We start from the raw sequence: 26,166 nt of genomic DNA on the forward strand, positions 1-26,166 counted from the left end.
TAAAAAAAAATATTTTTTCATATAGTGGGAGAACCCCAGAAGAAGTCATAGAGATTACTTCCAACTGCACCGACATTTTTTCATCCTCCTAGAATCTTGATATCTTTTACATGTCTTTTGTCAATACATAAAAACAAGATTGCTAATCCTTGTTTTTTAATTAATGTACAGCTCAAGCAAAATGGGCACAGTTCGCAATTGGATGTTCGTGCTTAATGGAATATATATAGGCTTTTTTACAATGTGGGAAAAGGCGTAAAATGTAATGCATTTCGGAAACAACTTTATTGGAAGAGTAATGCGGTATATCTAGACTCGTTATAGCTTCCATGTGCAATGGGGTAGTATCATCCATTGTAAGCACGATACCTGCCCATTTTCTAGAGCTGTAAAAATTAACTGGAGAATCGATTCGAATCAGACCAGCTGGGTGGTCCAGTTCTAAAATAATGTTATATTATAATGTATAACATAAAATTTTAATCTTAAACATGAACATTTATTTGATCATTTCTTTAAATATAAAATATATATATTAATTACATTTTATGGTTTAATAAATTCTCATCATATTCCTTTTGATAAATACATTAGTAATACTATAATACTAATATACATTAATATATTAATCACATTTTATGGCCTAATACTAATACTATTAGTAATCCACTTTAAGTCTATATATAAATTACTATATAAATCACTATAGTATTAGTTATATTATTACTAATACTAATAGTCTAATACAGATATAGTAAATCACTATAACTACTACTAATATATAGCTATACTAATACTATTATATAGTTATACTAATCACTATAACTATATATAGTATTAATATCACTATTAGTAATAGTATAGTATATAGTATTACTAATAATTTAGTATCAATGTATTATTATATTCCATAATGTATAACATATAGTATTAGTCTCACTATAATATATATACTATATGTAGTACTAGTAGTAACACTATAATTGTATAATTTATAGTACTAGTATATATTAATATATTATAAGAGTTATAGTATAATATAGTATTTAGTATTACTATTACTATTAGTATTGGTATTGATAGAGAAATGTATTTATCCAAATTAATATATATTATAATACTAAATATGTATATATTTATATATGTATTTAAAAAAGCCCAACGGGCTAGAAAGCCCAGTGAAATAAAAAAGCTCAGCTGCCCAAAACAATAAACGACGTCGTTTTAGTGAATCGGTGATCTAAATAGATACCCAGCTAGTTGAAATGAGATCGTTTTTAGGTTAATAAACGACGTCGTTCCAACATTCTTAGGATAACTCAACCTTCGACGCTTCATAGCCGTCCCAGTTGGCAGTCCCTCCCTCACCGAGTCACTCTGACGCGACCCTCCCTGAATCCCCTCACCTCTCACACCGTCGCACACATCCCCTCTCGCATGCAAGCGCAACCCCTCTCTCTCCTGTATTTTCTCTTCCTTAATCCTCTCCCCGCATTTCTCTCCCTCTTCTTCGACGATTATTTTTGCTCTAAATTTAGGAAATTTCTCTCCCGCACTGTCGCACTTAGTCTCTGTGATGATTTGGCTTTGGAAATGATTTTTTTGATGGATTTATATTTTTTTATGATTTGTTTGTTGTTGTACATATATGTTTGCTCGTACAGTCTGCTTGGTTCATTTTTTCAATGATTCTTTTTTTTCATCGTTTGTTTGGTTGGTGAGAAAGTATTAGAAACAACTGATATTGGAAATGTTGGGTATCACGATTCACTGTATCAGATATAAGTCATTGATGGCTCGATAGAAAACCCATCTAACTGAGCCTCTAACACTCAAACTTTTATGTTTGGATTTGGAATCGATCATGAATTTTGCTAAGAGTTTGGACAGTATGTATATATAAGCTCAATTCAGTCAACTTGTCTTGAATCCTGATGAATTTTGCTAATATATAAGTTCAGTTAAGTTCAGTATGTATATATAAGTTCAGTTCAGTCAATTTTGCTAATAAGAGTCACTGTCCTGAATCCTGATGAATTTTGCTATCTGATTATGATATTAAAGAGGGTTTTGGGTAGTGATCAGAGGGCCTATACGCCCATCTTATATTTTTGGTTACTCCATTTTAATGCAATCTCCAACTCCAAGTACTTAGCAAACTGTAGTACTCTTGTAGTCATTCATTGCCTCTTAATCTATAAGTGGACAGTCTTTTTTCCCTAGTCTTCTGTGAGCTTTTGGTATCCATTCAATTTCCCTTTCAGTCTCTAAATTTGTTTCATGAAAATCTATAGTGGAGGAGTCAAGGGTCATAGATTCCAAGGACATGGAATTCTTGAAAAAAAAAAAAAAAAATGAAGCAGACAGAAACATGAGGAATTTGGTTGTTTTATTTTGCATAAAATGCGGATTCACATGTGCCTGTTAGAGATAATGTATGACTCATGTCCAATATCACTACCTTTGAATTCAAAATATTTGAGACTCTCTAGGAGTATGCTGAAAAAAACCATGCTGCTATTTTCCTTTTCTAGTTCTTAATTTTTCTGCGGGATTACTATCTTGGATTAAGTTTGACCATTTACATCTAATGTGCTTTGAAATGTTACAGATTTCATAATTGATCCTCTCCCTCTCTCCTTATTTTGTTGTTACAGATGGATCCTTCAAATGAAACAAAAACACCTGGCAATGTTCAACCTTCAACGAAAAGGACCATAAAATCAACATCGGCTAATGATCCACTTTTACCCAAATCTAATATAAGCAATCAATTTACTGGTAGTGGTAGGAAAACATATGTTGTTTGAGAATATTTTATAAAGATTAAAATTAAGAATAAGTCGAGACCTAAGGCTGCATGTAACATTTGTGAGACTACTTATACTTGTGATCCTAATATAAATGGCACAAAATTAATATTGCAACACTTAAAAAAATAGTGTAAGAAGTCTCCAATTAGGAAAGTGGATAGAAACTAATCTTTATTAGGTTTCAAGCTTGGAGAAACCAGCGTGGGGCTTGTTCCTATTGCTTTCAGTGTTGAGGCTTGCAGAGAAGCCTTAGCAGAAATGTTGATTGTTGATAAGCTACCTTTTAAATTTGTGGAAGGGGAGGGATTTAATAGATGACTTATGCTACATACGGTCACTTTTGTGTATTTCTTGCACACTTCATTGATGTGATTGACCAAAGTAGCTATTTTATATTAAAAAAAGTGATGCAACCAATCATATTAATAGAGTACGCAAAAGTAATTGCACGTAGAGCTTTTCTTAAGAGATTTATGCTTGTTGTACAACCTAGATGGGTTGAGATTTCATCACATAAAGCGATTGAAAAGATGTTTTTAGAATTTATTTTAGAGAGAAATAAATGTTGAAAAGTACTAGGGGCATCAAATTTGTCTAACCACAGATACATGGACATCCATGTAAAATTTTAACTACATGTGTCTCACCAAACATTTTATTGATGGAAGATTGAAAAATGCACAAAATAATTATCAATTTTTGTAAGGTGGAAAACCATAAAGGGTGAGACACTAGGTAAGAAAATTGAAATGTCTTTGATAGAATGGGGGAGGCTCAAAATATTTACAATTACACTCGATAATGCAAGTTTAAATAATGAGACAATTTCGAATATCAAAAGAAAGACAAAGAATAGAAAATATACGATTTTGGAATATGAGTTCTTGCATATGAGATGTTATGCTCATATCTTGAACTTGATTGCTCGAGATGGGTTAAAATAATTTAATCAATCAATTGCAAGAATTAAATGGGCTATGAAGTATGCGAGATCATCTCTACAAAGGTGGACTACATTTAAGCAATGTTGTGACAGTGAAGATATTACTTGTAAAAGTCATGTATGCTTAGATATAGCAACTCATTGGAACTCCACCTATATGATGTTGGATAGGGTTGAAAAGTTCCAAAAAGCATTTCAACGGCTAGAGAATGAAGATCCGGAATATGTTTAGAGTGTTAAGGATTATGATAGTGAGGATAATGATGGTATTAGTGAGTTGAGTAAAGGAGTGGCATCCAAATTAGGGCTTTCAACCAAGTATGATTGGGCTAAGAGTAGGTCGTTTGTAAAACTTCTTAAACTTTTTTACAATGCAACCTTGCGTTTCTTGGGAGCCAATTATGTCACTTGCAATTCTTTTGTTCTGGAGCCAACGACAATTCAAGATGCAATTAATTTGGAGTGTGTGGAAGGGCCACATAATTTGAGGTCAATGGTATATAATATGAAGTCTAAATTTGAGAAGTATTGGGAAGTTTTAAAAAAATGAATCTCTTGTTGTATGTTGGGTTGGTTCTTAATCCTCGACATAAAATGCAATGTCTAGCATTTTGTTTCGATGAAATGTATGTTGATAATATTTTGATTGTTGTTATGTTGGTGGTATGGGTTAAAGATGCACTGACTCGTTTATACAATAGTTATTGTGAAAATAACGGAGGTGACATTGGGGCACAAGTTCAAACTATAAGCCAATCAAGCGAATGAAGGACTAGTACTACAAGTTCAACTAGTCGGGTAGAAGATATGACGTTATTTAAATTTGCTCAATTTAAGAAGCGTTTGGAGTTAAAAAAATCTTTGGAGAGTAAATATGAAGTGGAGAGGTATTTGTCTAAAAAATGTGAAGAAGATGATGCGAAATTTGACATGTTGACTTGGTGAAAGGTTAACTCCATTAGATAACGCGTGCTTTCAAAAGTTGCCGGGATGTTCTTACAGTTCTGATATCTACAATGGCCTCTGAGTCGGCTTTTAGTACAGTAGATCGAGTACTTGATCTTTTTCGCAGTAGCTTATCTCCCTTTATGATAGAAGCTCTTATTTGTGCACAAAATTAGTTTCATTCTTCTTCTGTCCCGATTAGCATTCACAATTTAATGGATGGTGTTGAAGATTTTGAAAATTTTGATACAGGTATATAGCCTCACTCACATTTTCTTTTATTGTTTCTATATTGTATATCATATTTTAAAATTGTTTTAGTTATTATACTTAATTATTTTTTTCCCTTGTGTAGAGCTCATAGAATAAGTTAGAAGTTATTTGAAACTTATTTCTTCGATTGGAGATTATTAATGTAGGTCATCTTTTTACACTTCTTTCCTCAAGTTTTTTTTTTTTCCCATTTAATGTAATTAATAACTTTTAATTGGAATTAACTGCTTGATTTATTTTTGTACAATTCCAAGGTTTGTTTGAATGGACTATTGGAGTTGGTAACTTGGTGCATAGTTCTTTGTTCTGATTGTATTTCTCTTATTGTGTAAACAATTAATATTGGTAGTCTTTTTATTTTGTAATGTGGACACTTGAGGAGATTGTTAGTATTTTATTTTTAGTTTTATTTTGTAATCTGGACTTTGTGTGGCAGCTTGTAATCTGGACTTGTGTGGTAGCTTCTAATATGGACTTGTAAATTTTAAATTTGTAATATGGACTTCTAGACTTATTTTATTTTATAGCTGATATTATTTTATAGTAGATTTTTTTTATTTCAGAATTTCATTTTCTATTTTTATAGTAGTTTTATTTATAGCATATTTTTTTATAGCAGAATTTCATTTTCTATTTTATAGCAGATTTTTTAAACGATAGGTTTTTTTTATACAATAGATGTTTTTACAGAAGATTTTATTTATAGCAGATTCTTTTATACAATTGGTTTTTTTTTTTACAACAAATTTTTTTTATAGCAATTTTTTTTATAACAAATTTTTAATGACAAATGGCACTTGATTAAAATCGAAAAATGGGGATCGAACCGAACTGGAACCTGTAAAACCGGAAGTACTAGTTTATGAGAGTAGCCGGAATGGTATCGGTTCTTGAAAATGCAAAACCGGTGTATACTGGTTCAATCCTATAATTTGTTCAAAACCAAACAGGTTACGCCCCTACGACCTCTTCAAACAATCGAGAAACTCTTTTTCCACATGCTCTGCACAGCCACAGAAGTTCATGGGCCACAGTGCTTTACACGGCCACAGGAGTTCATTGGCCACAATGCTTTACACAGCCACAATGAGTCCATCAATCACAGATTAATGAAATAGCTCAAAATAAAAGAAATAGCAACTAGTAGCAGACAATTTCAGTAAAGCAAAACTTAGCTACAGTGACTAAATCACCCTGGTTTTTCTCTCTCAAAATTTGTATAAATTTATTTTTACTAACAAAATTGGTTCATGCACGTGGTACGAAACACCGACTACATGGCCCCTCTTGAGCATCGCTCAAACATCTTAATATGTCTTCATCAAAGTAAATTGCTCCATATCATGGACACCCCAGATCTTCATCATTTCCAAAGCATGGCTGCCCGCAAACCTTGTTGACGCACCTCAAACATTTGCCACACTCTACCAAAGCAATTCAAGTTTGTAAATCTCACATTTGTGATTTGGATAAACTATACTAACTGGTTTGGTTTTGTTAGCACGATCAAGCATCTCCTTCAACAAAAGTCGAGTCACTCACACGTTCAACAGGCTGGACAAGCCATAGGCCTACCTGCCCACCCTAACTCACATGTTCAACAGGTGGGACAGGTCATATGCTTGCCCGACCTCACACACGCATTCGACATGGGGGACAAGTCAAACGCCTGCCGAACCTCACTCACGATTTCTATAGGCGAGAGAGGTCAAACGCATGTCCGACCTCACTCACGCGTTCCACAAGCGAGACAGGTCATACACATACATGACCTCACTCACACGTTCCACAGGCGGGACAAGTCAAATGCCTGCTCGACTTCACTCACGCTTTCCACAAGTAGGATAGGTCATACGCATGCCTGACCTCACTCACGCATTCCACAGGCAGGACATGTCATACGCCTGCCCAACCCCACACACGCGTTCAACAAGTAAGATAGGTCATATGCTTGACTGACCTCACTCACGTGTTCAACAAGCGAGACAGGTCATACGCCTATCCGACCTCGCACACATGTTCGACAAGGGGACAAATCAAGCACCTGCCCAACCTCACTCAGCTTTCCATATGCGGGATAGGTCATACGCCTATCAGACCTCATTCACGAGTTCAACAGGCAGGACAGGTCATACACCTGCCTAAACTCACTCACGCGTTCGACAGGCAGAACAAGTCCTTCAACTGCCCGACCTCTCTCACGCACATAAAAGTCAAGTCACGAGACTTGCACCTAGACAACAACATTGGCTTAACATCTTCTCAAACAAATGCCAAGTGTATGCACTCATGCCGCAACCGCTGCCAAAGGGTTACCTCTAGGAACTAGCCTCCAAGCTCCACAATTCGGCTTACACGGATTACCTTTGGGAACGAGTCAACGGGTTTGGCAGCTGCTTGAGATAAACCCAAGGGGTTGACGGACTCCCTGGCCGCTTAGTATGGGTTACTACACCAACTCTAGCATCAATACCAAAATAGAAACACCGATAAAAATTCACATCAAGGGGCAAAAATCCACTAACGCCATCGAAAACAAAAACGGACATGAGGATATACACTATTTGCTAATGATAAACATACTCATGCAACTTATCAAGCAAACTCAAAGCCGAGTCTCTTGACTTGCGACAATGACAGTCCCTTGACTGCTTCGACTCTCGCTCATAAGCTTAGCGAAACTGAATCCCTAAACTCGATGCGAACTACAGGCAATGACAGTCTCTTGCCTACTCGACCCTCGTGCCCAAGCCGAGCTCCGCATTCGCAACTAACACAGTCGAGCACATCTCCTGCATACCTCACCAAGCCGAGCTATGTGCTTGCACCTAGTGTGCTCGAGTACATCTCCAACCCAAGTTGAGCTCCACACTCACACCTAGCACAATCAAGCACACTCTCGCCTACCTCACCAAGCCAAGCTCTGCGCTCACACATAGCACGGTCAAATACATCTCCCGCCTAGTTCTCCAAGCCAAGTTTCGTGCTCTCATTTAGTGTGGTCGAGTTCATCTCTCGCTTAGCTTCACACTCGAAAATCTTCATCACTTAACACAAACAAAACAAAAAATCAGGAACTTGCTCCCGTAATTTATTTTTCTACAGATTTTCACAGATTATCTCTATCGCAATTTAACTTAAAGATTATCAAGGCATTCTTGTTGAGCAAGCCGACCTTAAGAATCGCGGACATCCGTTAGGAGTTAAAACTCTCCTGGCTCAAAATGCATCTCAGGCCCAGCCCAATGGGTGACCATCAATAAGCAAGAAGAAAAAGACAAGGAAGGGACAAGAAAAAGTAAGTGTCAGAGGGAGAAGAATGAGGTGACGAGAAAGAGAGAAAAAAAAGAGAAATGAGCATGATAAAGCTAACTACCTCACCTACTACTGACAAGGGCCAGAATAAAAATGACTTCTTCCAGATGGTTAAAGGGAGGAGCAGGAGGAGACAAAGGTCATCTTTAACCTCCGAACGAGAGCTCTAGAATATTATCTTTTCCAGAAAATAGGTCTTCGACTTCCATTGTATATAGAGAAATGGAATACCATGAAAGACTATAAAATAATCATATTATAATGGATTTGCCCTCCAAACAACCTGTAGATGTAGGTCCTGTGTCGAACCAGGTAAATTTTTGTGTCTCCATCTCTATTTATATTTATTGTATTTAATTTCTATTCACTGTTATAGATGTATGTACTGACATTGTATCATCACTTTGGACCATTATCGTGAGTTTCGAACCGTCTCATCTAGTCTTGGACTATCTTAGTGGGCCGAAAATGACTCTTTTTTCTATCTAGGTCTTTTGTGCTATTTTTGACATTAATATAAATGATTAAAACAAGTTTGATTCTTCAAAATTTTACAAAAGGTTGAAAATTGGTTATTGAAATATCAGTTCCGCTACTTACAGTCGCAAGTTACAGTTGCTGTGCAGTCAGATGACGTGGATCGATGACGTGGCAGTTACTATTAAAAAAACAAAAACGAATAACAGAGTTCAATTCCTTTTTCATTCTCCTCAACGATGGAAGAAACAGTAACAACAATGCACAGACGGTGTTTGATGAAAAGACATCAACCTCAATCTTCCCCATATCTTCCCTAGTTCACTTTGTACTCTATGTTCCTTCCCTAGGGTTTCTGAAGGTATATGGGTATTTTTTTTGTGAATATTTACAAATTTCAACAAACTATGTTCGACTTTCATTTTGTACAAATCCAAGTGTTTTGGGTTGTGTGTTCTGTTCGACTCTGTCTACTTTCGTTTTGTACAAATCCAACTCTGTTGCGGTGTTCTGGGTGATTGTAGTGGCAGGACTTGAAGGAAGGTGGTTGGTTTTGTGAGTGATTTCTGGGTGACTATAGCGGCGGGAGTTGAACAAATGTGGTTGGATTTCTGGGTGATTCTTGCTTAGGGGAGTGATTTCTAGGTGGGAGTTGAACGAACACAACAACCTAACCAAAAAAAAAAAAAAATCCTAACTTGACTCTCACTTTCACAACATGATGAGAGAAACAACAACAGAATGTAAGGTAAAAAAATACAGCAAACAAAAAAGACGAGAAATACATTTCAAAAGAAAAGGAAAAACATCCAAAACGATCGTACCCACGGTACAACCAAACCCACAACAAAGACCACAAATCGAGAGGTAGAGAATGAAATGAAAAAAAGGTGCTTCTCTTGCGATGTGGTCTTCACTCAAGCTTCAAGTGGTTGAGTCCGTAAGTATTAAGGAAGAAAATAAAGCAAGTGCACAAGCAGTCGCACAAGAAGAAGAATGCATCAACACATGCACAACTGAAACCAACACTCAAGCAAATACCCACATTGCAGGAGCAAGAAAAACACAACAAAGATTTTCTCTTTTACACATTCTGTCGAGCAATTGATCCAATGCCCACCATCGACCCATCAACTTAGGCAAATACCCACATTACAGATTTTCTCTTTTACACCAAATTTGTTTTTTCTTCACTTTCTTCTTTTTTTCCATGGCATCCGAGGACTCTTTCCCCATCTCCTCCACACAGAACCCAACACCTACCATCAACTCATCCATTCTCAACTCTGCAATTCACTTCATCACCACATAACATTGTGGCTGAAGAATAAGGCGGCTAAGGGAGAGAGGGTGACGGGTTCAAGGGGAGAGACCTTGTTGTCAAGGTTTCTTCGGTGCTTCAAGCGGCTACTGACTCGTGGAGTTTGACGGCATGTGCAGTTTCGTGGAAGGATCGAGAAGTAGAGAAGAAATGCATAGAGGGAGGGACTTGCATATACACCATTTGAGTCTCTAACAATTATTTCAATAATTACTTATCCAGTTTGACCTATGAACGAATACGCAAGCATACATTTGATGCTTGTTTGAGTAATAGCGATGAGATTCTCAAATATCATGTTAAGAATAATTTAAAAAAAAAAAAAAAGATTTTTTAGTGAACCGCTTATACGCCGTTTGCACGAATCGACTTTATATAACTTTTTTTCTTGAAATATCTCGCTCCCAAACAAAAGCTTTCGGGGAACAAGCGATCGTCAAGGGACAAAGCCTCAGAAGAAAGGGACAAAAGAAATGGATTTTCTGTACTAGTCACTAAACCGAGGATCTGAAGAGTGACCGACTGGTCTCTCTCCATTCAAACGGCTATAATGGAAGGAGATATGACTTGAGTGGAGAGGAGCGCGCTGAGTTGAAAAACGACAGCAGTAACAAATAATACAGTACTTATCACGAATCCATTAATAAATCAAGGAGTAATACTAGTATCTTATTTCGTTTGAAAAAGTTACTTCTATTATTAAAAAAAATTTAGTAAATTTTAAATTTATTAAAAAAAAATTTTAATTTATGAGACTTTACATCTTAAAATTATAAATATCAATTTTTTATATTAATAATAACACCAAAAAAAAAAAAAAAAAAGTAAATCACTGTTTATTCATGAGCTTCCTTGGGGCTGGGGAGTGGGGGGGCCCTGGTTGGTCTTCCAATAATAATGTAATTTTCTTTTCTTTTCTTTTATGGTCGGTTCACTGCAGAGCAGACAACAAGATTGGTGCGGTGATGACGTGGCCCATTAATGCACGTCGTTCCGGCTTCTGACACTGCACGTTTGCCCAAAAGCCCAGGTACAATTACAATTTACAATACAACCCCCCACAATCTTTTCACTCCTTTGCAGTATCCTTCCTTCACACGATCAAGCTGTCTATCTCTGCCTCCCACTTTTCAGAAAGTGAAGATACTCGCTTGTCATATGCAGAATCTTGAGATAAATATGTAACAAAAGTCAAAGAAAAGCATCCAACGGTATGATTTTCAAGAAAAACAAAACATGAAGCCAGATCAAAAGACAGAAATCTGGGTGTATCAAACGTACTGTGCCACTGCTCCTGTCAAATCGTCCTTTTCTCCAATTTTATTATTTTCCTTTCTTGTTTATTTAGTGGATAAAAACACACGGGGACTCATTTTGGCAAGAAATGCCTTCCTTCTACTTCTCCTCTCTGTATCTTTGCCATTGATTTTTCTCTTTCGCTATTTTCATACATATAAAATAATTCAAATAAACAAAACAAACAAAAATAAACCAGAGTTAGATTTAATATATAAACAAATATAAAACCGAAAAAAAAATTACTGTTTTTAATGAAAATAAATATTACAATAATTTATAAAAATTAACTGACATGACTTAATGTTATACGTTAAATTTACTTTATAATAATTATAATTTTACAATTTCACATTAAATCATATTAATTTATAAATTTAAATTAAAAAATTTTCGTCTAAAGTATTTATCCCCAGTAAATGAATTGTATTACCCCAGTCAGGGGTTGCTGTCCCTAGCTATTTTTTGCTCGTGTAAGAATTTTTCTCTCTTTTTCAAAGTTTTGCCTGGTTTTTACATTCACTTTTTAAGATTTAACTTCCTAGGTTTTACTTTATTCTTAAATGATTTTTATACACGCAAGTCTATTAGTCATGACCTGATAAAGAACAAATGGAGGATAACTGTTGAAAAGCTATAAAATTAAGAAGCAAAATAATAAAATTGAAAGTCCGAATTTATTTTTTAAAAAATAATAATAGTATAAAACACAAAAAAAAAAAAAAAAAAATTATCTTGTTATATTTAACCCAAATTTTATGCTTCTTCGTAAACAGCAATTACACTCGAATCTCTCTCTGATATTAGAAAGCAGCACATGAGAGAAAGCAAAGAATAACGTCAAAGCCCACTTTTCTGCCTTCCCTCGGTTTCCGATAAACCTTTTCCCCATTCATGCTTTTCGCAAAACCTTAATTTTATTCGATATTTTAATTATTTTCTTTGTGAAATATATTTGTGCTGCTTTCGATACATATTGGATTCCTTTTCTCTCACTTGCTGGAAAATCGCTGCATTTTCTCTGATTCCTCGAACCCATCTGCAAAAAACCGTTGCTTTTCCCCCTAAATCTCTGTGAAGAAAAACGAACAATTAGTACTGCTTCAGAAAAAAAAAAGACTTTCTCCCTCTTTGCCCTGTAAAACCCATAATTTTCGTGGCGATTTTCCCCCTAGGAAACGGTGGGATCATGGAGAGGCTGTGGTTTCTTAACTGGGTTTTTGTTGTGTGGCTCCTCGGTTGTGTTTGTGTTTGTGTTTGTGTTGAAGGTCTTGGTGTGAATTGGGGTACCATGGCAACCCACAAGTTGCCTCCAGACACAGTGGTTAAGATGTTGAAAGACAATGGGATTAAGAAGGTGAAGCTGTTTGATGCAGAGCAGTCTACAATGAGCGCTCTGGCTGGGTCTGATATCGAGGTCATGGTCGCTATTCCCAACGATCAGCTGGCGGTGATGAACAGCTATAATCGTGCTAAGCAATGGGTCCAGAGAAACGTCACCCGCTATCTGTTCAATGGAGGAGTTAACATCAAGTACATCAAATTTTCTTTTCTTTTTGTTTAATTATTCCTTTTCCTATTGATTTATTATTATCAACTTCCATGGGATTCTCAATTTTATTAACTATGGTCATTCTCCTTATATATATTCATATGTATATGTGTGTATGTGTGTGTTATTACCTTGAGTGCATAAACTGATGTTATTTATACTGAAAATTATTGATAATCTTTTGCTTTAACTTGAAAATTTATTGGGATATTCTTTGTTTCATTTATTTGAAAATTCAAGATATTTTCTGATCACATTGATATGAAGTATTGGGCAACTTATGCTATTTTGGGATGTTAATTGGTTGAATAACTTGAGTTGGTTCTTGACTCTGCCATGGGCAGTTAGGACATGTTCGATTCCACATTATCATGTGGTATTCAATGCCTTGCCTTTGAATTTTCTGTTCTATTGTGTTTTAGAAATCCAATCAGCTGTGGTCATTGGCAGGCCCTGATTTAATTTGCTATTAAATTCTCTTTGTATTTTATAAAATATGCCACATGCTTTCCTTAACGTTGTTTCTACTTAATGTGCTTTAATTAATTACTGAGAAGTTCTAAGACGAGGAAATACGAGCTTTGGGCCTTAGTATCTATGATATCCCATATAATATAGATAAGGGTAGGTGGTGTATGAGATCTCACATTGCTTAGGAATGAGAAGTTCTTACTCTTTATAAGGTTTCAATGGAGCTCTAATTGTATCATGGACTAGTCCTTTTGGAATGTAAGCCATATGGTTTGGGCCTTCTATAGAGACGTTACAAATGGTATCAGAGTCTATCCCAACCAGAAATGTGGGACTTGAGCCTTGCCACCTACAATGGACAGGCCTGACGAGGACGTCGGAAATTTAAGGGGTATAGATTGTGATACCCCATATGATATGGATAAGGGTAGATTGTGTATGGGATCCCATATTGCTTGGGAAGAGAAAATTTTTACTCTTTATAAGGTTTCAATGAGGCTCCACTTGTATCATTACTAGTCCTTTTGGAGATAGGTCATGTGGTTTGGGCCTTCTATTGGGACGTTTCAGTATCTTACCAACTTAACTCCAACTTCTTGCATATTTTTGGGATTCTCTTGTTTACTAATTTTTTGATGCAGTTTCTTCTCATCAAATCTTTGTTTACCTAGAAAAGGGAAGTTGTTTGTTGTTTTTATTTTCAACATTTACTTCGCTATCATTTGGAGCATTGGATTCTTTGTACAGTTCTTTTTTGTGGGGATTTCACATGGGAAATATAAAAGAATGAGTAGCAAGATCCAGGAGGAAAATTTATCTCTCTGGAAAGTTTATTGGAATATGGACACTAAATCTGTAACGCCCCAACAGAAGGCCCAAACCACATGGCCTATACTCCAAAAGGACTAATCAATGATACAATTGGAGCCCCACTAGAACCTTATAAAGAGCAAGAACTTCTCCTTCCCAAGCAATGTGGGATCCCATACACCACCTACCCTTATCCATATCATATGGGGTATCACAATCTACCCCCCTTAAATTCCCGACGTCCTCATCGGGCCTGTCCATTGTAGGTGGCACGGCTCAAGTCCCACATTTCTGGTTGGGATAGGCTCTGATACCATTTGTAACATCCCAATGGAAGACCCAAACCACATGGCCTATACTCCAAAAGGACTAGTCAATGATACAATTAGAGCCCCATTGGAATCTTATAAAGAGCAAGAACTTCTCCTTCCCAAGCAATGTGGGATCCCATACACCACCTACCCTTATCCATATCATATGGGGTATCACAAAATCTAATTGTTAGAAACAGACTATAAGACTAGTAAGCAAAATATAAATGAGAAAGAAATAGATTTGTCATAGTTATTTAATAAACTTGTTACGTCATTATCTCTGTTGGATCTCAATTTTGTAATGTTGCATGCTTATTGAAAAGTTTAAAGGAAGTGATGGTTATCAGATTTACAATTCGGACTTCTCTTTACCAATTAGATAAACCTTTTACATTAGTGGGGTGTTTAAATGAGGATATTCTTTTAAGATTTAATAATCTGTTTAAATGCATATAAGTGAAGTTGAATCCAGATGCGCACGGGAATCTTGATTCCACCCAACCATCTTTAGATGGGAATGTGGATTCCGTTGTAGTGCCATCATCCTAAGAATATTCATTTAAATCATATGGACAAAATTTTCCTTGTTTTATATTTTGCGTCTGTCCCTTTTGATTTTTTTTTTTAATTTTTCGTTATATTTTGTAATTGTTCAAAATAACGTGGCTTTATGCAACTATTTTCTTCTATGAAATATCATTAAATTTGTACAAGAAAATCTGCGTCTCTATGTAGAATTTTGTCTGGGTTATCTTTTAATAATAATTATATTTTGTTTCATTGTGACCGTCTGCAAAATTTGTATAAAAAGTGAGGAATTATTTTATTCTATGAACAAGTTTATTTGGGAAATGAAATGAAACAATGGTTACATGTTCCTCTACTCCCCGTCATTGTTTATTTCATTTCTAAATCTGAAACACAGCCATGGAGTTTCCGATCAAAAATATATATTTTGTAGCAAACAGTTTTATGCACTTTAGGAGAAAAATAAATAATTTTTTTTGAAAGAATAGATTGGTAATCCAGATTCTGGCATCACACTCCTAGAACGGTGGATGCCAAAGGAAATATCAGATTCCTTAACCCAAACACCTCATAGTAGTTTATAAAAGTAAGGAATAATTTTATCACATTTCAACCGGTCTTCTTGCTCTCAAGTAAAAACTGGTTGTGAAGCTTACTTCTGTTATTTGATATACAATTTTGATTTGTCTTTATTGCTATTCTCTTTATACGTTTGGCATTGTAGATTTGAGAGGCTGTAGCTTCTAAGTTAGCTCCTCTTTCTTATCAGATTATTACTACCTACTTGCACAGATATGCAGCAGTTGGCAATGAGCCTTTCCTGACATCCTACAATGGCTCATTCTTGAATGTCACCCTCCCAGCACTTCAGAACATTCAGAATGCCCTTAATGAAGCTGGTGTCGGAGACTCCATAAAGGCCACTGTTCCTTTAAATGCCGATGTGTACAATTCACCAGAGACCAGTCCCTATCCATCTGCCGGGAGGTTCCGGAATGATATTAGCGACCTAATGACCCAGATTGCCCAGTTTCTAAGCAAGAACAATGCCCCTTTCACAGTAAACATTTACCCTTTCCTAAGTCTTTATGGCAATGACGACTTCCCTGTTGACTATGCCTTCTTTGACGGGGTAAGCCAGCCCGTCGTTGATAGTAATGGGATTCAGTACACAAATGTTTTTGATGCCAACTTTGACACCTTGGCATCTGCTCTTAAAGCTGTTGGATATGAGAACATGACCATTATTGTAGGCGAGGTGGGGTGGCCTACAGAGGGAGACAAGAACGCCAATATAGGCAATGCTTATAGATTTTATAACGGGCTTTTACCGAGACTTGCAGCCGGTAAGGGCACCCCATTACGCCCTGGATATATAGAAGTGTACTTGTTTGGTCTTATAGATGAGGATGCCAAGAGCATTGCTCCGGGAAATTTTGAGCGCCACTGGGGAGTTTATAGGTATGATGGGCAGCCCAAATTTACGATGGATCTTTCTGGTCAGAATCAAAATAAACTTCTTGTGCCTGCACAAAATGTGGAATATCTCCCTAACAAATGGTGTATGTTTAACCCCAATGCCAAGGATCTGAGCAAGCTTGCAGATAACATAAATTTTGCTTGCACCTTCGCAGATTGCACATCACTCGGATATGGTTCCTCCTGTAACAACTTGGATGCTAATGGGAATGCGTCTTATGCATTTAATATGTATTTCCAGGTACAGAATCAGAACCCATTGGCTTGCAATTTTCAAGGTTTGGCCATGGTGACTGCACAGAATATCTCGCAAGGGAACTGCAATTTTCCCATTCAGATAGTTGCATCTTCTTCGGGGGGGTGCTCAACGGTTACTGCAGTGTTTGTAACTCTATTCCTGTTTATGTTGCAATAGATGATTAATTTTTAATTTTTAATTTTAATTTTTTTGGAGATCAAGCATATTGTTATTATTTTTGGTACTTTCTTAGTACGTTACAACTCTTTGGGGATATTTTTACTTCACAGATTGGTTCAATAAAAATTAGTTAATAAAAAAATAAATAAAAAGTCCACAGGAACCATAAATCCTATGGCTGGCTTATAAGGCATCTAATTGATTTGTTGGCCTGTGGGATGAGATTCGTGACAATACAGAATGGAACTCACTCATCCGACTTTGCCTTTATTCTTTATTTTTTATTTTTCCATGGGGCGGTAGATCGCGGGCGGGTCATGCAGAAAGGCAATCGCGCAGCAGCATGTGGATGGATGTTGGTAGTAGTTAACTTGGAAGACAAAAGGAGACTGAACATCTTCCTTTGTGCACAAAAAACGGAAAATAAAGGGACAGAAAGATTGAATTGAAAGAGAATCAGTTGACAATTCGTCCGGCCTAGGCCTAGGCCAAGGCTAGGTAGAATTAAAGTCACTGGTTATAATCATTTTTAATAATTTGGTTTGATATTATATAGAGGAATTATTAGATCTATTATTTTATAATTTTCTTTTTTTTTTTTTTTAAAAAAAAATGTTATTCGTATCAAATATTTCTCTATTTCAATTTCATGGCAATTTTTAAGCCCCGTAGTGCTTGATCCGAGAGTCAATGGGCCATTCCAAAGTGTTTGATCCTTTGCTCCAATCACCAATGGATAGGAGACTGATTCCTTTGGGCGCGGGGCCTCTTGTTAATATCTAGCCCAGCTTTAATAAGCTGCTGGGCTGTTGCATTAGGCTGACCAAATAGAAATCTCCGCCTTTTCAAGCTCACAAAAAAGGGATGATGGAGTTCTTGTTAATGGTGGGGGCCAGTTTTTCAGCATCCACACAAAACAAACATTTGAAAATGAGCATCTCAATTATGCACCCTAAAACCCCCAACAACACAATCAGTCCAGCTCTCTTATGAATATGGTCTTAGATGTGATGAGTAGTGTTAATTCACCCCCCCACGGCCACTCACCTTCCTTCGCGTCCATCATCATCCATATTCCATCATATGTTCATGTTTTTATTTTTGGGAGGACCTCAACAAAATAATGACCCTAATATATAATTAAGTTAATTTAACAAGGGCTGAGGAACTTGGAAGTGGTAATTAGTTTACGTAGACTCCTAAGCTGTGTGTTTTCGTGTCACCCCCGACCAATATTACCATTGTCATCATTCTTCTTGATTCGTTGACACAATTTAATTTTAACACATTAATTAAAGAGGTATCACTAATATATCAATATTTAGATTTCACACTCACGAAAAATAATGATAAGAGTAATAAAAAGAAAATAACTTTTCTGATGACAAAAGCACGCATGCAAATAACGGTTTGTCGGCAATCATAATCTAATGTTTTGACTTTGAGAATGATGAACGGATAGGATAGAAAGAACTTGATGATTGAATATATTTGGGAAGCAAGCATGGAGCTGGAGGTTATAGCCACAAGGGTTATGCATGGAAACAAGGCATTTGAGGGATATTTTATGATCAAGAGGGACACACCATTTTTTTCTAAAGGTTTATACCAAGTAACCAACCCTCTCACCTGAGCAGTATATATTGCAAAAGCAATATTCCGTGTTTGTTTGTTCCAAATTTTCTTTGAGAACCACCAAATCACTCGATAAAACATGAACGATGAAAACTCACATGCATGCCCTTCTTGGAACCCATTATCTTATCTCCTACGAGGCAGTAGCGCTATATATATAGCAAAACTTGAAGAGTGTATACTTTTTAGACTACACTATGTGACTAACCATACCAGCCCTCCAACCCTCCAATCTCATTCCACCACATGAGCATGTTATGTGACTAACTATGCACTTGCCTACACTAGATCTCATCCCTTATCCAAACTCCTCACTCATTCGTGCATCAGGCTTTGTAGATTTTATTTTTAAATTTGATTTACATGTCAAAAAAGAGCTCCACTCACTTTTCAAAATTTTCAGATAAAATTTCATTATTTTTTTTTTTTTGTAATAGTCAAAGACAATATCATTCATTTTTTAAATTTTTCAAACCTAATCTTTTACTTTTTGCATATGACAAAATGAGCATTATTTACATTTAATTTTTCAAATAAAATCATATATCTTTTGCATATGTCAAAAAGAGTATCAATCATTTTTCAAATTTTTCAAATGAAATATGCAAATGTGAAATATGATAATCAATCATCTTTCAAAAATTTAAAATTCAAACTTTTACTAATATCATGCACATTTCACGCACATGTTTTATGGGAAAAGATCAAGGGTGGTTTAAATTCAAAATTCATTTCAACTCATCTCATCATTCTTATATAAAATATAATAAATAATATAATTTTTTTAAATTTTAAAATAATATTAATATTAAAAAATAATATTCTAACAATATTTTATTTAATTATTAGAGAAATTAATCAGCTACTTTTTATTCTATTGTGCTACAAAACCTTTATATTAGTGTAGCCAGCCCGTTGGTGGGCTGTTTTTCGCCCAACAGTAGGGGTGGGCAGCGGGGCCCCGCCCCCGCCCCCGCTGCCCCGACCCATTTCATACTTTTAGATGCGGCAGGCTGACCACCATCCCAGCGGATCACGGGCGGGGTCACCTTAATACGGCTCATTGTCCGTGAATTAGCGGAATAAGTGACACCAGCCCCATGATACCCCTTCCATCCCGTAATTACTGTTCATATATATATATATAAAAAATAATACGCATGAAACGACGTCGTTTCATGCGTAGGTTTTTTTTTTTTTTAAACCCAGGCATGAAACGACGTCGTTTCATGCCTGGGTTAATTAGAAATGAAATCCCCGCCCCCCCCGATTCCCTCCCTCGCTCACTCTCAGAGTTTCCGGCGCCGCTCCCAGCTACCAGCGTCTCCTTCAATGTCGTCGTGCGCATCCGGTCCCTTTCTCTGCATCTCACCGAAGATCCGAATCCCGAACTCGAAGGTAAGAAACTCAAGCCCTATCCTATTTTATTTTTTTGTGATTTATATTTTTAATGGAGATTGGAGGAAGGATGGGGTTTATCGGAGATGGAGGATGGGATTTTTGTAAATTGTGTACTGTGGAGCTTAGATTGTGCATGTGTTTTGGTTTGAAATTTGAATGAGTCCGTGAAATGCATGTGAATTGTGTTTGTTTTCTCATTTCTGTAATTATTTCGGATTGGATTGGAATTGATTGTGTAATTAATTCGGATTGGAACCCCTAAATTAATTTAGGGCTCAAATCCGAAACCCTAAATTAATTTAGGGGATTCAAAGATTGAAACCCCTAAATTAATTTAGGGCTCAAATCCGAAACCCTAAATTAATTTAGGGGTTCAATCTTTGAAACCCCTAAATTAATTTAGGGTTTTCAAATATTGGAACCCCTAAATTAATTTAGGGCTCAATGTATAAACAGGAAATTGCATGCCATTAAAATCTGGAAATTAACTTTGTGTGTGTATATATTATCCTCTAATACCCTATTCTAGACTAGTAATGCTAGATATAATTTATACAAGTATACTAAGGATTTTCTTTAAAAAAAATGAGATTCATCATTAAAAAAAATATTATTCTTGTAAGTTTCACATTTACTAATCAAGTTTTTTCTTTAAAAAAAAATACACAAGACTTATCTACTCTAAATATCATTTTTCAACCCATGCATAATACTACATTTTAAAAATTATTTGATGTTATATTAAGAGATGAAGATTTTTTTTTTTAAAAATAAATAAATAAAAAAATGTCATTTCTTCGTTAATATTTTTTAATTTGTTGGATGTGGACTTTTCTACCTTACTTAAATAAAGGAAACATTCATATTTTCTTTCCTCATGTAGTGTATTTGTTAATATACTTTATTAACAACATATAGTGTATTTGTTGTTAATATACTTTATTACATTTATAACCAAATGATAGTGTGATACTTTTTTTTATTCTACTTTTCTTTTATATTCATTATATAGTTGTTATGTTTTCTATTATTTCAGATTTCTTGTTTGCTTTAGTTCATGGATATGCCAGCGGATTCGAGTGCGAGCTCTCCTTTTCAGGCCGAGGGCACCCCTACCCCTACCCCTACACCTACACCTACCCTTCCTACTCATACCCCTACCCCTAGCCCTACGGCACCTTGCCCCGCCCCCAAGCCCAGCAAGAAACCTGCTTCAATAGTTTGGAGTCATTTCACCAAACTAGATGGTGGTGACTCAAGTAACCCCCAAGCCAAGTGTAATCATTGTGGCAAAATTTATGGATGCCACTATAGGAAACATGGCACCTCACAATTAAAGGTGCACTTAGAAGAGCAATGCAAAAAAAGTCCAATATTAAGATCATTACAAGATAAAAGCCAATCTAGTCTAGAAGTTGGACTTCAAAAAATGGCCGATGGGACTAGTGGGGGTGCAAGTTTGAGGGGGTATACTAAGTATGATCCCGATGAGTGTAGAAGACATCTAGCTCGTATGGTCATAATGGACGAGCTACCTTTTCAAATTGTAGACGGGAAAGGGTTCCAAGCGTATTCTCACTACTTGGAACCAAGGTTTAATATTCCCTCTCGCCACACGGTGGCAAAGGATGTAAAAAAGCATTTTTACATTGAAAATGAGAAGTTGATGGGTCAATTGGCGGGTCAATTTGTTTGTCTCACCACTGACACTTGGACATCGATCCAAAATTTTAATTATATGTCTTTGACTGTGCATTTTATTGATTGCCATTGGACATTACACAAGAAAATTATAAAATTTTATAAAATCACCGATCATAAGGGTGAGACAGTTGGGAAGGCCTTGGAGGCTTCAATAAAAGAGGGGTTTGAGCCGAGTTGTTACAGTCACAGTCGATAATGCCTCGTCTAACAATGTTGCATTAGGACATTTGAAAACTTATCTTAGAGAGGCAAATAAGACACTTATGGGTGGTGAGTGTCTGCATGTGAGATGTGCAGCACATATTCTGAATTTGATTGTCAGTGATGGTTTGAGAGATCTTCATGACTCGATTGCTCGAGTTAGGACTGCTGTGAGATGGGTGTGATCTTCTCCTTCAAGGTTGGAGAAATTCAAGGTTGCTGCGAGATATGCGGGTCTAACATCTAAGAAGGGCCTTTGTACTGATATGCCTTCACGATGGAACTCAACATTTCTGATGTTGGAGGCGGCCCAAGAATATAGGCTGGCATTTGCATTATTGGGAGATGAAGTCATCCAATATGTAAAATATTTTGATGATCACGGGGGATTGGGGAAACCCGTAGCTGATGATTGAGAAATTGTAACTATTTTTGTAGAGTTTTTGAAGCTTTTTTACGATGTCACCATGAGGCTATTTAGAACTTTGTACCCTACATCCAATGTTGTATGCCAGCAAATATGTAGGGTAAAAGAAGAATTAGATGACATGGTCGCGGGTGGTCACATTAGGCTGCGGGAGATGGCATTGATTATGAGGTCAAAGTACGACAAGTATTGGGGAGATTTAACTAGGACTAATATTTTGTTATATGTAGTTGTCGTCTTTGACCCGATGTATAAGTTGGATGGCATGATATTTGGATTGGACCTTGCGTACGGGCAAGTATGGGCGGAGCTTATTGCAGCAAGGGTTCGGGAAACCATTACTAGATTATTTGATGAGTTTTCCACCCTGCGGGGTGGTAATATTGCAGCACCTACATCTACCCCCTCAGCCTCAGGCTCACAGTTTCATGAAGTCGAGAGTGGGAAAAGGCGTAGATTGGAGTGGGGTGAGAGGTATGAGCAGACCCCCTTCCTCCGGACTTCTGTAGAGGCTCAGTCAGAGATAGACAGATACTTAGCAGCAGAGATTCTACCATTTTCACGAGATTTCGATATATTAAGTTGGTGGAAGGTGAATGCTGTGAAGTATCCCATCCTTGGAGAGATAGCATGCACACTTTTGGTCATCCCTGTTAGCACAGTAGCCTCAGAGTTGGCCTTTAGCACCGGAGGACGTGTATTAGATTCATTTCGGAGTTCATTAGCTCCTGCCACTGTGGAGGTTTTGATTTGCACGCAGAATTGGATCAAGGGAACTCCAATTCATGTTCCGGATGTTCTTGAGTATGAGGAGGCCGACGTCGAGGAGGAGGGTGATGATCAGTCTGGATCTGGTATTTATTCTAATTTCTTATTTTCATTTATTTATTTTCATTTAATTGGTATTCATTAATTTCATTTCAAATTTAATACTTATAGTGATACATGAGACGACGTCTACGGCTACCTCCGATGCAGCATGACTTTTGTATTGGACTCACCATTGCCATGGTTTGCATAATTTCTTCCCTAATTGTTTTTTACATTTAAAACTTTGTTTCATTTTTATAAATTTTTAATTCTAATTTGTTTTATTTTTAACTTATTAATATTTCAGGTTTTTTGACTTATTAACTTTTATTTTTAACTTATTGATTTTCAGTCTCACAGCAATCGACATTCGACACAACTCAGTGAACTCACAACTACGGCTCTACCCCAAAATTAATTTTCTTAATTTACAATTATTGTAATGTTGCTACAATAGTTAATTATACAATTTGTAATATTTATTTTTTTTAGAAGAGTTTGTAATAGTGTAATAGTTTATTAGTTCTCTTAATTTGTATAATTGTAAACTATTTATTTTAGCATAATGTCTTACTGCCTTAGTGATGAATATTACTTAATTATTTAATAGTTAAAACTTAATATCTACTTATCAAAAAAAAATTATTTCTTTTCTATTTTTAAATTTATATTTTTTTTAATCTAAATAATGGGTCCAAAGTGGCCCAAAACGAATTCTAGGCCCAAAGAAGCCCAAAAACTGATTCTGGGCCATTTAGGGCCCAGAAAAAAGTACTGGGCCGGACCGGCCCATGTGCGGGGGGTGCGGATGGGTGGGTGTCCACCCCCGCACCCCGGGCAGCGGACGGGGGACCCCGCCCCCGCCCATGCGGGGGCGGGATCCGGGAAAAAAAATCACACCCCACATGCGGGGGCGGGGTAGGGGTGGCCCCGCCCCGTAGGGGACGGGTATCACCCCTACCCAACAGCAACAGGCTGTTGCAAAGTGTTTTTCAAACTTGAATAATATATACGACAACACTAATACTTGGATTCTATTTTTTTTATTGAAAAGAAAAAAGAAAAAAAAGACTTCGCGACATTACAAACAGAGGAAAACCAGTTGTGCACAAAGTCGCAAACGCATTAAAGTCTTGTTGTTTTCATTGCTTTTGTATCCTAACGTGCAGAGCTTTCCAAAAATATAAACAAATAATTTTTCGTATGTTTCAGAATTCAGCCATGAGAATGCCCTTGACACTACTATTTTTCTTGGGCTCCAACATATAAGAAAAAAATAATAATGAACATCGATGTGATCGGGGAATGAACATGTGAAGAACACTTCAAAATCTACTTGCAGGTGTACTTCGGGAACTAAAAAAGAGAGAAGAAAAAAAAAAAAAGAGGACTACATGATATTAAATTACAAGGGATCCCACGGATCATCTGCCAACAGCAAATTCGGTGTTACTACACTAATAGTTTAATTTCAAGGAATTGTTCTGTCTAAACTTTGTTTTTCAAGGGAAAACCCAAGCCACTGCCCACTAGGGAATGGAAGGCGGAAAAGCCATTCTCATCTCCATGACTTTCTTGTGAGAGTTTGAGTGCAAATAGCTCACAAAAGTAGGACTCTTTGCTGGCCTATACTCTGGCAGCAACCTACCCGACTTGTACCTTACCCCACATGCATTGCACAGTGTTTTCGGACCCAAGGGTCCAGCCCTCCACTGTGGGGTCCGTTGTGCTAGGCAATGGGTGCACCTCCTTGGCATTGGCTGCTTTTCATTGCTACCCTCCAAGCTTCCCTTCCGCACCATCCCCTTCTCGTCCTGTCCTTCCTCTTCTTCCCTTGTTTCTTCCTGCTGACCATCTCTTAGTATGTTGATGTTTTCCTCATTTTTGGGAACAATAAGTTCACTGTCAGCCAACCAGTAAGCCTGTTGGAGCAAAGGGGGGTCCGAGCTGATTACGTTGAGGGCATGAATTTTTGGGTTGAAGTGATGTGACCAGGTGCTTCTCAAAGTTAAAGAGTTCTTGGTTTTGAGAGTTGTAGCCCTTTTTCTTTTGCTTCTAGCCTTGCCTGGCACTACAAAAGTTTGCAGGGAAGCTGGGTTCTGTTCGGTCTTCTGCAAGGGTCTTGAGGGCTTTGGGGTTGTACTTGTGGCTTGAACACCGGTGGGTACTGGGAGGCAGTTTCCAGTGCTGGATAGACAGTCTTCCACAAATACTGAAAGCCATTCTAAGCTAACATCCACTTCCTGCACGTTTGGTCACAAAGAAACCCAGAATTAGTATGACCCATGAGAGCATGTACTACGTATTGGTGAAATGTGATATCTCATATCTAATATAGGTGTGAAAAACCTGACCAAAATAGTGTGTGAAGGGACACAACACAGAAGGAGATTAGACATAAAATTAAGGATAAAACCTAACAAGCACGAGAAGGTACAGAAAAATAAAAAATGGAGAACCAAGGAGTTGAAACAGGCAAGCAATTTAAGAAACCAAAGTTTTAAAACTTCAAAAGTACAAGCGAGCAAAAGAAATTTGCGAAAGCACAACCACAATTCCGCTCAGAGAGAGAGAGAAGTACAAAGAAAAACTATGAATAGGAACACCAATAAAGGAAAGGACGAACCGTGTTCTGAGCAGAGAAGAGTTCGTCAAGACTGGTAGTGAGGCCACCAAGCTTGGAGTGAGGGGAAAGGACCTGCTCTGGCTGGTAATCACCGGCAACTGTCACATTCCGGTAGAAATCCATGGCCACAATGCAAATACTCTTAAGAAATCCAAGAGAAAGAAAGAAAAAAAAAAAAAAAAGAAGAACAGGAGAAGAAAAATGTAGTCTTTCTAGCTGTCTCAGTGCCCTCTTTATGGCCTCGGTTTTTTTTTTTTGTCGGCAGAAAAAGCTAAAGAAACAAATCAAATTTACGCAATCAAGGAGAGCAAGCCCACATCGGCACATCCCCACCTCTCTCTGCAACTATCTCGTAAGGACCTGTTTACCACGGCTTTATTCTGGTTTACATGCCATCTATACATGTC

The 26,166-nt window shown here is 36.9% G+C and overlaps 2 protein-coding genes across 2 annotated transcripts; one reads left to right on the forward strand and one right to left on the reverse strand.

The window, feature by feature from the left end:
* The first annotated feature begins 12,158 nt into the window (after nucleotides 1–12,158).
* LOC109000410 (glucan endo-1,3-beta-glucosidase 8-like) lies at nucleotides 12,159–16,996 on the forward strand. Its single transcript, XM_018977277.2, has 2 exons — nucleotides 12,159–12,916; nucleotides 15,851–16,996. Exons 1-2 carry the CDS (start codon nucleotides 12,573–12,575, stop codon nucleotides 16,950–16,952), a joined length of 1,446 nt encoding a protein of 481 aa, XP_018832822.2. The 5' UTR covers nucleotides 12,159–12,572; the 3' UTR covers nucleotides 16,953–16,996.
* Nucleotides 16,997–24,510: 7,514 nt separating this feature from the next.
* Nucleotides 24,511–26,166, reverse strand: LOC118347917 (GATA transcription factor 9-like). Its single transcript, XM_035688186.1, has 2 exons — nucleotides 25,760–26,166; nucleotides 24,511–25,376 (listed from the first exon to the last, which is right to left on the reverse strand). The coding sequence occupies exons 1-2, from the start codon at nucleotides 26,084–26,086 to the stop codon at nucleotides 24,663–24,665; spliced, it is 1,041 nt and encodes a 346-aa protein (XP_035544079.1). The 5' UTR covers nucleotides 26,087–26,166; the 3' UTR covers nucleotides 24,511–24,662.

Source organism: Juglans regia, chromosome 3, assembly GCF_001411555.2.
Source record: "Juglans regia cultivar Chandler chromosome 3, Walnut 2.0, whole genome shotgun sequence".
Taxonomy (NCBI): Eukaryota; Viridiplantae; Streptophyta; class Magnoliopsida; order Fagales; family Juglandaceae; genus Juglans; species Juglans regia.